Raw genomic sequence first — 15464 nt, 5'->3', positions numbered from 1 at the left:
CTTATGAATTACCAAATGCCCCAATTAATGGATGCCCCCCACAAATTAATAAAAGCCCCCTAATGAGTTAATAAATACCTCAATTAAAGTATGCCATTCACTGAATTAATAACTGCTCCCCAATAAATCAATAGATGCCTCCAATGGCTTAATAAATGCCAGAGAATCAATAAATGTCCCAACTAAAATATGCTATCCAATGAATTAACAATAGCCCACAATGAATTAATAATTGCCCCCAAGGAATCAATAAATGCCCCCAATTAAACTATGCCACCCACTGAATTAATAAATGCTTCTCACTGAGTTAATAAATGCCCGCCAATGAGTTAACCGCCCCAATTAATAAATGCCACCCAACAAATAAAAATGCCCCCCAGTGAATTAATGCCCAGTTAATATGCCCTCAATGAATTAATAGATGTCGAATGAATTAATAAATGCTCCAGATGAATTTATTAATGTCTCTCCAACGAGCTAATAAACACCCTTAATAATGGCTGCCACCAGGGCTTAGCCAATGCAGTAAACTCCCTATGCCACCTGGGGTCTGGCTGTTGCCCAGCGCTCAAGACAGGGCACCCTGCAGTTGCCTCCCACCCAAGGATCCCTCCTCTATAGCCTGAAATGCTCCTTATTGATTAAAGCCACAGGCTGGGACTGGGACCCCATGCTGTTGCCACCCACCCAGGGACACTCCCCCGCAAAGCAGCTAACTTTCCCGCATTTAATGCCATATGGTCAATATCACCCTGGGCCTTGAAGGTCCTCTGCTGTCCAGTCGCTCACTGCTCACTCTGCACCTCGCTGGTCCCGGCAGCCGCCGATCTCCCGCAATCGCCCTTTCGCCGTTCCTGACCAGCCAGCCCACTTGGTCCCAACGAAAAGCAATCATCCAGTGACCCTTCTCAGTGCCCGGCTGAAGAGAGACAATCCAGAATGGAGGCGGCTGGGCCCAATCGGCCCGCCTCTTTCCCCCAATTGGCTGGTCCTAGCCACGTGGAGGGGGACCTAAAATGGTGACCTGCTTTGGTGACGGGGGCACAATCCTGCCCCCCCCGCTTCAGCGCGTGAGTGTGGTGGTGGGAAATGGCATTTCCTAATGGGATTTTTGAGAGAGACAGTTGAGAAAACAATATAGGGAGAAAAATCCTCCCTATAAAGAAATACTTTCTCTTTATGCTTGAAAGGAGCAAGCATGGCTATCTCCCATCTCTGTCTCCCAAGCAGAGAGAGCGAGTGAGCATGAACATGAATGGAACAAAGCCTTTGAAGTCCTCAACTCAAGTTTGTCTGATTCATAGGAAACATCAAAGAAATCTCTCCACTGCCACCCCACTTAACCTTTTCAGGGTTGTGACACTAGCTAGCCAGCGTCTGGTGACTTTTTAGCTGATGTTTGCAGCTTGATCACTCTTCTGTAAAAGGTCAGAAAATAAAAGAGAATATCAAGCGATGTATCAGTGTATTCTGGGGCACTTTTCTTCATCCTTTAGTGTATCTTTTGCAGAGTATAAAAGGTAACCCTCAAGGGCTTAGCTGAAATGCTTAGTGATTTATTATGTTCATGCTTGTAGTGTTAAAGCGGAAAAAATAGGTGCATTGGTAATACTTTGGCAGACACATCAATTAATGTGTATTTATATATATCTCTGAATTGCAGCATTATATATATTTATTGACAATGTATTAAATTAGGATGTTTTAATACTGTTTGCCCTTTCAAATAATGATGGGTGAACCCGCCAAAAACCATTCCAGAAATAAATCAGAGTAATCTGAGTAATTTGTCAGATATTTAAAGATTAATTTGAATTTTGGATTCAGTCCTTTGGCCCTGAATCACTGCCACATGCCAGATCCTGGGGTACTTAGTCCTCACTGTGGCATCCCTACACTGCCCCTACTTTGCACCACTTAATGGGAGAGGCTCTTGGGAATGCGGAGGCAGAATCCAGTATCCCTTGGACAATGAAGTCCACACTCATTCTACAGTCGAAGGAAAATGGGAACACAATGAAATATATTTCCTGTGGTACCAAACCAGCCTTTAACTTCAGTGCAGTTTCCCCCAGCATTTTTGGAATGAAAGAGTATGAGTCCCCATTATAATATAAAGAGACATTTCTTTCTAGTTGCTTTTGAAAATTAATTATGTTGAAATGAGATTAGCTTCTGTTGCAGGTCTATTAAAATTGGAATTGTCAACTAATTAATGATTTTTGTTGATTAATTATCTGTTTGTAAATAAAGCAGTCATCAAAAGCCTTTTTGAGATATGACAGGCTGTGCAAAATTACTTATAATAAGATTATTACATTACTTAGGAGAAAATACCATTTTTAATATTTTCTTTTCCTATACTCTGTTGAAGTAAGTACCACACCAAAACTAAAGAAACCTTTAAAAATGAACAATTGTGCCCTTCCAAGTTGCAACAATTAAAAGTAACTCCCACGGATTAATCAAGAAGGCTTAAAGTTGATTAATTACAAATTATGGCTGCAACCCCTAATAGGTTTAATTAAAACCAGCAGAGCTTTAAAAGTAGTTTGGGTAACCACGTGGGGTGGGAATGTGCTCATGATGTGATTCTCACTCGGTGGAAGCGAATGCCTAAATTTTCATAATTTTCAGTAGTGGCACTCTTAAACCATGAGATTTCAATGTTCCTGCTGTGTAAGTGGGGTGTACTGCAACATCTTCTGTGTATGACTAGCCCCAAGTGCAGAGCTTTCTGTGCTCGTTGGAGCTGTCAAGTGTATACTTGAGTTGTGGGATCACTTTGTTACAGTGCTTGTTTTATTATATTATTAAAACCAGCACTGTATTTATTATTTCTATAGTGATTTTTTTTTAGTTTAAAAAAAAAAAAGAGGAGGAATTTGCTGTATATCACTAAGTCTGATCAAACAACACTTCAGATTCCTAGTTAGTTAGAGCTATTTCACTTGATCAGAACTTGAGTTTATTTCATTCCATAGTATCACTTTCTTTTTCGCCTAGACTTGATAGAACAGTTGACTGAATTGACTGTGACAACCAGTCATCGCCAGCATTTGTACAGGGAACTATTGGAGGGAATCGATCTCTCAGCTTAAATGAGCCCAAACAATGACAGCTGATTTGCATGATCAGTTTGCCGCATGGGCATGTAAAAACATGAACTGGCTCTAAAAAATCTGCATGGACTGAACCAGGAAGATTTGTTTGTGGTTTGTGAACTGGCCCTGGCCCTTAATTAAATACATACTTGTATAACTATCAGGGACGTGGCACTTCTCTGCCAATCAGTAGCTGGTTGTGTGTAGTCACTGCAATTTGCATCCCCCACACACCAGTAATTCTTAGAACAGCCCTATAAGGTAGGTCAGAATTATTTTTAAAAACCCACCCTTTTTAGCCTGAGGCTAAAAAGTAGTGGTTTGCCTATGGTCATATAGTGTGTTTGTGGCAGAGGTGAAGTTTGAGTTGGAGGCTTCCTGGCTCATAATAGCACTTACAATCAAGTCTGCTTAGGTACTGCTAGGAACTAGATCATCTCTTCAAAGAAGTTGCACCAGAAAAAGATTGTAGATAGCATGCCGAAGACCTAATCCTCCATGTAGTGGTGACTGCACACTGTTGGCTGGCCATAGACATAGGAACATAGGAGGCTGCCACATACTGAGTCAGACCATTGGTCTAACTAGCTCAGTATTGTCTTCACAGACTGGCAGCGGCTTCTCCAGGCAGGAATCTCTCTCAGTCCTATCTTGGAGAAGCCAGGGAGGGAACTTGAAACCTTCTGCTCTTCTCAGAGTGGTGTAGTGGTTAGAGTGTTAGACTAGGACCGGGAAGTCCTGAGTTCGAATCCCCATTCAACCATGAAATTCACTGGGTGACTCTGGACCAGTCATGTATCTCTCAGCCTAACCTACTTCTCAGGGTTGTTGTGAGGATAAAAATAACCATGTACACTGCTCTGAGCTCCTCAGAGGAAGAGTGGGATATAAGTATAAAAATAAATAAAAACTAAGAAGCTGACCATGGTCTTAAGCATTTCAAAACCATCAACTAAAAAGGGGTAGCAATGCTTCTTTGCTGCTTTGTGCCACTGCCCTAGGTCCTGAAGGTCAGCTTTATTATTGCCGTTTAAAGGTTGCTATACTGAGCCAGAAGAAATGAACTTAATTGGAAAGGACCAGTATATTGACAGGATTCTTTTGCAGTTCACAACAACAGCTATATTGCATGTGTGTGAAGGCAGTGTCATTACACAGTATGGTGCCTCATTCTGTGATAAAAAACAATGGGAGTGCAGTAATCCCTCACAAGACCTTTCTCCACTTAAAGCAAGTTGTGTGTTGTCTTTCAGTGCAATGAAACAGCAACAAGAGAAGCAGACAGTTTCTCTGCTGTTCATTTTTAAACATCTGCTTATTAGTTTGGATATTGCCTTTCACAAGGCAATAATTCTCTAGCATATTTTGGTAAATATGAATACCTTTTCTTTCAGGAAGAATGAGACTGGCATTATGGTCAATTAAAGTCCCATTGCTCTAGGACAAAAATGTATTCACCATCCACCGTGTAATGATAGTGGGAGATGAATGATTCATTCTTTTGAAGTGAAATTGCCTTTTGGAGCTGTTAATGTTCCTTTTATGGAAAAGGTTAATAGACCCAAATACAGCATACTGTTCCCTAATGAGATTCGGTCCAGTGTTACCCACATTCGTTCTTAATAAAAATAGAATAATTAATGTTAGCCATATGAACAATGGAAGACATTAAGAAGTACTCACAGACTGTGTTAGAATTCTGTTGTCTCGAACTGTGGAGAAATATCTTGCATGTAGCAGACAGTCTGCTCATCTTTTAATACTGGATGGACAATTTAGATTGGTGCATATTGAGTGTAACTGTCATACGACAGTGAAATGTTTAAAAAATCATTTATTTTAAAAAGAGAAATACCTCTGGATGATCATCTGAATGCAGTCATTGTTAAAAGTTATAATAATTTCCTTGCTTAGTGAACTTGGGTGGTTTAGTACCTTTCAGATTGGAAGTCCAACAGGGTCTAGGGAGTTGGTCTGGGAAGGAGAGCTGGTTTTGTGGTAGCAAGCATGAATTGTCCCCTTTGCTAAGTAGGCTCCACCCTGATTTGCATTTGAATGGGAGACATGTGTGAGCACTGTAAGATATTCCCCTCAGGGTACAGAGATGCTCTAGGAAGAGTAGAAGGTTCCAAATTTCCTCCCTAGCATCTCCAAGATAGGGCTGAGAGAGACTCCTGCCTGCAGCCTTGGAGAAGCTGCTGCCAGTTTGTGTAGACAATACTGAGCTAGATGGACCAGTGGTCTGACTCGGTATAAGGCAGCTTCCTATGTTCCCAAAAGGGTAGTGGTTTCTATATATTCAGGGAACAACAGAGGTATGTAGAAATATGTAGATTGAAAGAAAAATGCAATTTTTAAAAATCCAGCCCTGTGAACACAACCTGAATGTTGAGGCCATGGAGATAAGAAAATACAAGGGCAAGGGTTCCGAACCTTTGGTATTCAATGTTGATGAATGCCATCATGTCACGGTCTTCTTATTACTTGGGAGAATGATCTGGATGGCTGGTTTACCAAGTGGTTGTGCGAACTTCTTAGTAAGCTACCTTTTGGGGAGTCACCTAATGGCACAGTGGGAAGTGACGTGACTAGCAAGCCAGAGGTTGCTGGTTCGAATCCCCGCTGGTATGTTTCCCAGACTATGGGAAACACCTATATCGGGCAGCAGCAATATAGGAAGATGCTGAACGATCATCTCATACTGCGTGGGATATGGCAATGGTAAACTCCTCCTGTATTCTCCCAAAGAAAACCACAGGGCTCTGTGGTCGCCAGGAGTCGGCACCGACTCGACAGCACACTTTACCTTTACTTTACTACTTGGTAAATGATTGTTGCATTCACTCAGCAAAACTGCTTTTTATTTTTTTGAAACTACAAAACAGGCTGGGGGGGGGCAGTGTTCCCTCAAAGGAGTGCACACATGCATGCACACACATCTTTTAAATGTTCTCTCAGCTGATTTTAGATTCCGCTCAGGTTGAATCGGGAAAGCCCCACTTTGAATGTATGTGTGCACACGCTGCCTGGATACTGCCACCCAGAACAAAACTCATTTTGCGCACAGATGAAAAAAAATTGAGGGATCATAGTGTGTGTGTGTTGCGGGGGGGGGGGGGGGAGTTTTTAAGCAGAAGTCATGTTAGAGAAAACCTGAATTATTTTATTGCTGCAGGTGGAAAAAATTACCTGAATTTAATCTCATTACCTATTGGGGATGTGTGAATCGATTTGGATACATAACAATTTGTACCCAAATCTACCTGTTTTGGGCGATTTGTGGACAAAACAAATTGCCCCTGTGCTAGCAGGCCAGATTTGGGTCCAAACCAAACTGCCCAAATTTCAGACCTGAAAAATTTGTAGATTCAGGCTTCCATTTTGTGGCAATCTCTTGCTGTTTCTATTTAGTGTCAGGAGATTTTTTTGAAAATCCCATCCTCCCAAGCTTCAGATTGGTGACTTGACTTGACTTGATTGGCTGACGATTCCCCCTGGTTCCAGATTGGTTCATTGACATTCAAATTTTGTGTTGCCAGGGGTGACTGAGCACACATTGGCTAAGGGAAGGGTCAGAGAAGGGACAAGGGTGGGCGGAGTTTGAAGGAGGGATTTTCACATGTACTTAAGGAGGCAGGCAGCCACCATTCTGCCTTTCTGCCTCATGGGAGGAGAGAGAGAGAGAGTGCCAGATGCCTTGCTTGCCTGCTGCCTGGAGTGGATTCTCTGCTTTTTGTTCCTGCTTTCCTGATTGAGGAAAAGAGAAGAGATTTTTTCCCCCACCTCCTTCCTGATGCTGAGAGAATCACGGCCTGTGCTAAATGATTTGTATCTGTGCTAAACGATTTGGGTACAAAACAATTTATACCTAAATCTGCCTGTTTCGGGAGATTTGTGCAAGCTGGCCAGATTTGGACCCAAAACAAATTGGGGGGTACAAATCAATTCAGGTACAAATCAAATCGGAAAAATTGATTTGTGCACATCTCTACTATCTACACCCCTAACAAAATAGTTTTTGCAGTATGTCAAGAACGCAGATATCATGGTCTAAGATTCACATCCTCCTCTACATCTAAATACAGAGGAGTGAGCAATTGTTCAGGTGACTAGCCTATGGGGAATTCAGACTGTTTAGACCAACATTCCAATCAGAACAGCATCTTTTATTTTATGCCACAAAATGGGACTTATTTCAGTGCAACAGTCAACAGGGTGAGCAAACTAGGGCTGAAAATAAAGGCCTCCTTCTAAACAAGCAGATAAAGCCCTAACTCCACCTGAGAATGCTACTGTGCAATTAGCCAGTAATTATTTCTGACTAAAAAATTAACTGTGCAGAGATTCATTGGATAAGGAACAAACTAGACTTGAGGAGAGTAAACCAAGTATAAAAAGCGGAGATGGTGCTCTGATTTTTAGAACAAATGGGGAGTGGAACTCCTCCCCATGTCTGCCTCTTACCTCCTCATAGCCTCTTCTTCCAAGTGCTCCCCCCCGCCAGCCAAACTGGTACCAGATTTCAGTTGAGGAGGAAAGCACCTGTAGGGAGGGTCACACTGCAGGGAGCAAGGGTTTCGCACCCGCCAGCTGCCTCAACCTTTTTGCTCTGAAAATCAGACCCCACCTCATTCCCTTGGTTTATATGTGGTTGAGGCAGACCCGGACTTGAATAAATGGAGCTGCCGCCATCTTCTATTTCAGTCATCTTCACTATTATGCATTGGGAGGGAGCACTTTGGGGGAAAAAAAATCTTCATTATGATAGCCATTTCTCACTATGTTGTCCTCTGCACAGTATTACAGTGCCAGGAGGGCCCATTAAGAGTGGCTGAGCCCACTCTTAGGTAGTGATGTGCATGGTCCGGAGAAGTCCGGACCGGCACCGAAGGGGGGCCTTGTTTTTAGGGCGGGGAGGGCTTGCTTAGCCCTCCCGCCTCCTTGCCCCCGCCAGCGCCCGTATTTAACAGTATAGGGGCGCTGGAAACCAGCCGCCCCCCGCCGCCGCCGCCGCGGCGAAATAACCCCCAAAGCCAGCCAGCCCTCCCTCCCTCCCAGCTAGCTGCCCGCCCGCCCACCCACCCACCCGCTCGCTCACCCGCTCACTGGATAAGAAACGAGAGGAGCTCCGGCACAGAGCTCCTCTCGTTCGGAAGGCCTCCTGCAGAATGGCGGCTTGTGCCCGCATGCGCATGCGCGCGCCGCAAAGCACGCCGTTCTCCGGAGGCCCGGTCTACCCGCCGGGAAAGGGCCAGGTAGACCGGGCCTCCGATCGCTGGGTAGACCGGGCCTCCGATCGCCGGAGGCCCGGTCTACCCAGCGATCGGAGGCCCGGTCTACCCGGCCCTTTCCCGGCGGGTAGACCGGGCCTCCGATCGCTGGGTAGACCGGGCCTCCGGCGATCGGAGGCCCGGTCTACCCAGCGATCGGAGGCCCGGTCTACCTGGCCCTTTCCCGGCGGGTAGACCGGGCCTCCGATCGCTGGGTAGACCGGGCCTCCGGCGATCGGAGGCCCGGTCTACCCAGCGATCGGAGGCCCGGTCTACCCGGCCCTTTCCCGGCGGGTAGACCGGGCCTCCGGAGAACGGCGTGCTTTGTGGCGCGCGCAAGCCGCCATTCTGCAGGAGGCCTTCCGAACGAGAGGATCTCTGTGCCGGAGCTCCTCTCGTTTCTTATCCAGTGAGCGGGTGAGCGAGCGGGTGGGTGGGTGAGCGGGCGGGCAGCTAGCTGGGAGGGAGGGAGGGCTGGCTGGCTTTGGGGGTTATTTCGCCGCGGCGGCGGCGGGGGGGGGCGGCTGGTTTCCAGCGCCCCTATACTGTTAAATACGGGCGCTGGCGGGGGCAAGGAGGCGGGAGGGCTAAGCAAGCCCTCCCGCCCTTAAAGGCAGACCCCCCACCCGAACCAGGCAGGGCCGGACCAGTCCGGCAGTTTGGCCATTCTTTGGAATGGCCGCCGGACCGGTTCGGGCACACCACTACTCTTAGGAGCTCTGTGGGGAAAGCGCTAGGAAGGGCTGCATTTTACAGCACTCCATGCAGGCCTTCCAAGATGGTGCAGGGTGTCAAGAGGGCTCTATTTCACTTTAAAGGAAGGAGAAAGCTCCCCCTGCCTCCAGCACTGGGCATGGTGCAACACTGCTTGGTGAGAATGGTCGTCTCTGCATGGTGCCAGGGGAACTGTGCAGAGTATCCAGCTTTGGCCAAAATTTCACATAGATCCAATAACAACTAGTTGGGGCAGTGGGCAGTTTGCACTTAGGATTGATGGCAGCCGCAACTGGCCCCCAGGTCTTACAATGAAAAACAGTGTTCTAGTTTGACTCTCAAATTACTTCAAAGGAAGGAACAACTGCACAGCCCTACATATACCCGTATATTTTAGGGAAAGCCCCTATCTTTCTGGTGTTCGTCTCTGCCTCTTCCCCCCCCCATCATATCTTAGGAAGAATGTGGGGGAATGCACTTTAAAGAATATCCATAGGGAGATAGTCATACCTCACCTTTCCATGGGGAAACACACAAGGTGGGCATACAAAGCCAACAAGAAGCAAAAGCAATTACAGCAGCAAATGAATAATGTGTAATAATACTACTACAGGCCAGATTAAGTGAGCCTCAAAGGCTTTTCTAAAAAGCCAAGTCTTGGCTACATTCCAAAAGCCAGCCACGAAGTGGACCTCTTTGGGCAAGCCTGGCCCAAGCCTCATTGGTGCTTGAGGTGGGGAGGTGAGCTGCTCCCCCCCCCCGGTACACAGGGGTTATGAGCACTCATTTCTGCCCCCACAGCTCCAGTCCCCCTCTGAGTAGCTAAGGGACTGTTATAGAACTTATGGGGACTAGAGCCCTCTGCCCCTTCCCCAGTAATTTGAGCACTGGCCCCTACCCCTGCGTCTTTGGAAGTTCCCACATCTATTGAGTCTTCCTTTCCTTCCTGGTAATTTTAATTAATCAATTAATTTCCCCAAAGCAGGCCTTTTACAAATGGATGGAAGAAGTGGCATTTGCACAGTAGAATTGACCTGCAAGGAGGAGATTGAGCACCTCCCAGTTCTCTTCTGCAAGTGTTACCAACTCCCTCATTTCTGTCATCTTGGCAAATTTAGGCTTTGGAATATGGCACTTGCTGTGATTACTGGAGGGTAATCTGCTTATCCTACTTTGCAGCTTTCCTATAAAGTCTTTTCTTTTTTTTGTCCTACAAACATCTGCCTTTAGCCAGATTCAGACGTGCTATGTGAGTGTACAGATGTCTGTACAAACGTAAATGTATTTGTGTGAATGACTGTACCTGTGTTCATTTTAAAAGCGAACCTGGATACAGCCCCTTCAAATGCATGATACAGATAGGAAGTGAAGTTCTGTATCAGCTTTCAGCGTAACGTGTGAATGACTGTACCAGTGTATGCTGTACACTAATACAATTGAGAGTAGTGTGTGATTGGGGCGTTTTGTCCTACTTTGTATCTGGTCAATCTAAATATAATCATTTGTAAATAGCAGGTCTTTTTCTTTTTAAAATTCTATTTGATATAAGCCATTATTCAGACATTACATTGCATATGCGTTCAGGTGTTTGTGCACATGTACATGTTTATATGTGAATGACTACATACATTCATTTTAACAGTGAACTTGTGTACAGACTGAAATGCAGGGTATGCATAGGAAGTGAACTGCTGGGCATGCATTGAACATAATGGAGTCATTCACACAATCAGAAAATGTGTTCTACCCAGGTTTGGGAGCTGTCTGTGCTTCCATTTTTTTGATTGTGTGGAAACAAGGTAGAAGGAAAAGCTACCCAAGTTTTCCTCCTACCTTGCTTCCACACAACCAGAAATTGGGGGTACACCCAGCCAGCTCCCAAACCTGGGTAGAACACGTTTTTTGATTGTGTGAATGGTCTCAATGTGTGGATAACAGTATGTTTGTATATACATTGTATACAGATTGTGTTGAATATGTTTGGATAGGGCTACAGTTATAATGCATGGTGTGTGTACTTTATGGATCTTGCTTTATCTGATGAACAATGCCATCTCCCCCCTTTTTTCCCCCAGTATACAGAAGCCAAAAAACAGTGCTGGTACTTCGAAGGGGTGTATCCTACATATTATATGTAAGTGATCCTTCTTTTCTTTATGCGTGTGTGCGTATGTGTGCAGACTCTGGTCTTTCCCAACCAGAGCTTTGTTTGGCCCCATCATTGTTGGCTTCCTGCCAGGCAGCAAAGATGTTTCTGTTCTAGCAAGCTGCTTTTCTGTGTTTGCTGGCTGTTTGATAAAAGTTTTTTTTTTATTGCTGTGCTTTATGTTTTGATTTTTACTGATGATTTTATTTTCTTTTTTTCTTTTTTTGTTTTTTTCATGAGCTACCTAGGACTTTGTGCTTTGCAATGGCAAAAATGGGATATACGTATCTGAAATACCCTGTTTCCCCGAAAGTAAGACCTACCCCGAAAGTAAGACCTAGCAGTAATTTCTGATGTACCGCTAATTGCCCTAGTGCATTTTTTGGGGCTAAAATTAATATAAGACACTGTCTTGTTTTTGGGGAAACACGGTAATACGTTGGGCAACAAATTCATTTTCTTCCTGCCCTGCTGCAGGGAGTGAGTGACCTGGAGTAAATCTGCATTTTAATAAACAAAAGTTGCCATTCGTTGTTAGAAGGAAAAGCCATAGTTTTAATATTGTATTGTTCATTCCATATTATATTACTATGCCAGAGCCAAAATAGCTTCAGAAGACAGACAAGTATGCCCCAAATTAAAGGTTTTATTCAACTAAAGCTTTTTTAAAAAAAACATTTATATCCTGCTCTTCCTCCAAGGAGCCCAGAGCAGTGTACTACACACTTGAGTTTCTCTTTCACAACAACCCTGTGACGTAGGTTAGGCTGAGAGAGAAGTGACTGGCCCAGAGTCACCCAGCTAGTTTCATGGCTGAATGGGGATTTGAACTCGGGTCTCCCCTGTCGTAGTCCAGCACTCTAACCACTACACCACACTTTTATTGAAGCATGCTCAACAGAATTACTAAACTAAATCATTTATTGCTAAATCTTACAGATTAAGCAAACTAAAGTATGATGTTCTCAGAAATATTTGAGGTACAGTCATCCCTCGCTAACTGCACGGGTTCTTTTCCAGGAAAAAAAATCGCGGTTGACGAATTCGCGGTTGACAAGGCATTAAAACAAATGGAAAACCAGGTTAGGGGAATCACGGTTGTGAAAAGCCCACAAAATACAATTTAGAATAGAAAAAAATCACTCCTGAACCACTGAAAATACCCCCCCCACCAAAAAATCTTGCCAAACTGTAGATACTCGGGTCGCGGTTGGCGAGACCTGCCACAATTTCCGAGTCGTGGATACTTAGAACTGCAATTGGGAATTCCGCAATTGGCAAGGGATGACTGTAGTTAATTGAGATGTTTTATGAAAGGTGGTATATCAATTTAACAATAAATAAATACCTTGCATAAAGGATTGCTTGCTTCTCCCTTCCCTCTTAGAAAGAATCAACTGAGGCCTGCACATGCAGCAAAATAATGTGATAGAAATGGGAGAATGGAGTACACCACTTCAGATTGCAGGCCAGAGATGCTTGCTTTTTTCTCTCCCCCCTACTACCATGGGTTTTCTCCCCCTCCCTTTTAAAAACAACCCAAACATTCCTGCAAACTAGAAAGATAGCACATCAGGGAAATGTTATAGTCCCACTCTTTGCTGTGCTAGTTTTCTACTTGTAGGGAGAGCTTTTTGGTGGTATGTAAATGTTTAGAAAACCACATGGCTCTGTGGTCACCAGGAGTTGACACCGACTTGACTGCACAACTTTACTTTAAATATAAGTTGACATCAACTTGCTCAGTCTTTCATTTGTCAATCTACCATAGATACTTAGGACTATTCTTGATTTTTTTTAAAAAGAGAAGTGCTTTTGTGTTTTGTCTTTAAAGTATACAGGTGAAACTCGGAAAATTAGAATATCGTGCAAAAGTCCATTAATTTCAGTAATGCAAATTAAAAGGTGAAACTGATATATGAGACAGACGCATTACATGCAAAGCGAGATAAGTCAAGCCTTAATTTGTTATAATTGTGATGATCATGGCGTACAGCTCATGAAAACCCCAAATCCACAATCCCAGAAAATTAGAATATTACATGGAACCAATAAGACAAGGATTGAAGAATAGAACAATATCGGACCTCTGAAAAGTATAAGCATGCATATGTATTCAGTACTTGGTTTGGGCCCCTTTTGCAGCAATTACTGCCTCAATGCGGCGTGGCATGGATGCTATCAGCCTGTGGCACTGATGAGGTATTATGGAAGACCAGGATGCTTCATTAGCTGCCTTCAGCAATTCTGCATTGTTTGGTCTCATGTCTCTCATCCTTCTCTTGGCAATGCCCCATAGATTCTCTATGGGGTCAGGTCAGGTGAGTTTGCTGGCCAATCAAGCACAGTACACTGTATACTTTTCAGAGGTCCGATATTGTTCTATTCTTCAATCCTTGTCTTCTTGGTTCCATGTAATATTCTAATTTTCTGAGATTGTAGATTTGGTTTTTTCATAAGCTGTACGCCATGATCATCACAATTCTAACAAATTAAGGCTTGACTTATCTCGCTTTGCATGTAATGTGTCTGTCTCATATATCAGTTTCACCTTTTAATTTGCATTACTGAAATTAATGGATTTTTGCACGATATTCTAATTTTCCGAGTTTCAGCTGTATTATTTATTAAATAATATAACATTCCATGTCCAGTACCAAAAGTATAAAATATGAAAGGACAAATAAGACAATAACACAGTCAGCATAATAAAATCCACACTGCAAACATAGACATACTTTAGTTTGAAATAACTGAGAGCCAACATGGCATGAAGGTTAGAGTGCTAAACTGGAACCCGGGGCGATCCAGATTCAAATTTTTGCTCAGCTGCAAAATCTTAGTGATCTTAGGCCAGTCACTATATCTCAGCCTTGTTCCTTCATCAGGCTGTTGTGAGGATAAACTGGAGGAATCCTATGTGTACCAGCTTGAACAGTGTTTGCGATGAGGTGAGGCAGAAGGAGTTTGTGTCAACTGCAATAGCAAGATTGGTGCCTATTTGCCTCTTATCTCATGGCACCTGCTGCAGCAGATCAGTGGCTTAGCTGGGTTGTCTTCTGGCAAAATGGAAGAGAACCTCCAAAATTTGAGAGGGTAGAGAAGAGCCTCCTATTTACCGAAAATCACTTTAACATAGCACAAACAGGAGCCCTGTTGGAATGGATGTATTCCAGCACTTTGTCTTCAGCAGTGACCAGCCAGATGGATCTGTAGAGCAAGATGGAGAGGGTATCTGACATTCCACTGTCACATATTGCCTTGTGTTTGGACACCACTCGGACTTCCCTGGAACTTCTCAAGTGGTTTTGTTTCATCCCCCCCCCCCCCGCCCCATGGACTGACACTTCTGACACCCACTGCAGAAGATTTTCAGAACCATTTCTGACCACTTTTGAGGAAACAGTTTTCATTTAAAAATCAGCATTGCAATGTTAGCTCTTCTTCCCTTTTTAAGCACAACCTTCTCTGCAGCTTAGTGGCAAGGTTGTTTCACCAAGTTTATTATTTATTTATTGGATTTGTATACCGACCTTCCAAAATGGCTCAGGGCGGTAGAGACTTGTGACTTGCAGTTGTGACTTGCATGTGTGAATGAGCCATTGCACATCTAACACTACAGATAAGAACATTCTATTTGTGAAAACCTGGTCACCCACAACACTGACCCTCAGTCTATTGTCCGTCCCTGTCCCCCCTGCAGAATACAGTGTTTAATTTATGAACACAGTTTAAAGTACTAGATGCCCATAACCCTGGTCTTTAAGCAGGATTGGCTAAACTTTTATTTTTAAAAGCATCAGTGACTAGAATGCTGCTCCCACATTTCAGGTAGCTATAACATTCAGAATGAGTCACTGGCCTGAACAGATGGGTTAATTTAAATAAGATATTTTCTTTGCCGCTTCATCAAAGCACCCTTTTGTTCAGTTTGGGTTTGGATTTCTGCTTCACTGCAGGAAAGATGCTGGGATGACATTCTTTGACATTCACGTATTATCTGTTTTACGCCATCCCAACAGGGTTCCTGTTCTGTTGCTGCCTACACAAACTCATAACAAGACATCATCTTCCCCTTAACATAAGGCTTTGTGCCTTCAGTGGCAGAAGAGTGTCTGGCAATAGATCCACCCTCCTGTTACAATACAGGTTAAATAAGGGGGGAAATAACCAACCGTGTAGGATGCATATCCAGACCAAACAAAACATGGATTTTTCTGAAATAATGAA

The 15464-nt window shown here is 43.9% G+C and overlaps 1 protein-coding gene across 2 annotated transcripts in view; it reads left to right on the top strand.

Moving 5' to 3' along the window:
• Positions 1-15464, top strand: part of VOPP1 (VOPP1 WW domain binding protein) — a 100268-nt gene that overhangs the window by 54996 nt on the left and 29808 nt on the right. For both annotated transcript variants that reach the window (XM_053263728.1, XM_053263726.1), the window contains one exon: positions 11164-11222. In XM_053263728.1, the coding sequence (XP_053119703.1) occupies positions 11164-11222 (59 nt within the window). The remainder of the gene's footprint in view (positions 1-11163; positions 11223-15464) is intronic.

This window comes from Hemicordylus capensis, chromosome 6, assembly GCF_027244095.1.
Source record: "Hemicordylus capensis ecotype Gifberg chromosome 6, rHemCap1.1.pri, whole genome shotgun sequence".
Taxonomy (NCBI): domain Eukaryota; kingdom Metazoa; phylum Chordata; class Lepidosauria; order Squamata; family Cordylidae; genus Hemicordylus; species Hemicordylus capensis.
This window is presented reverse-complemented; position numbering and strand designations above follow the sequence as displayed.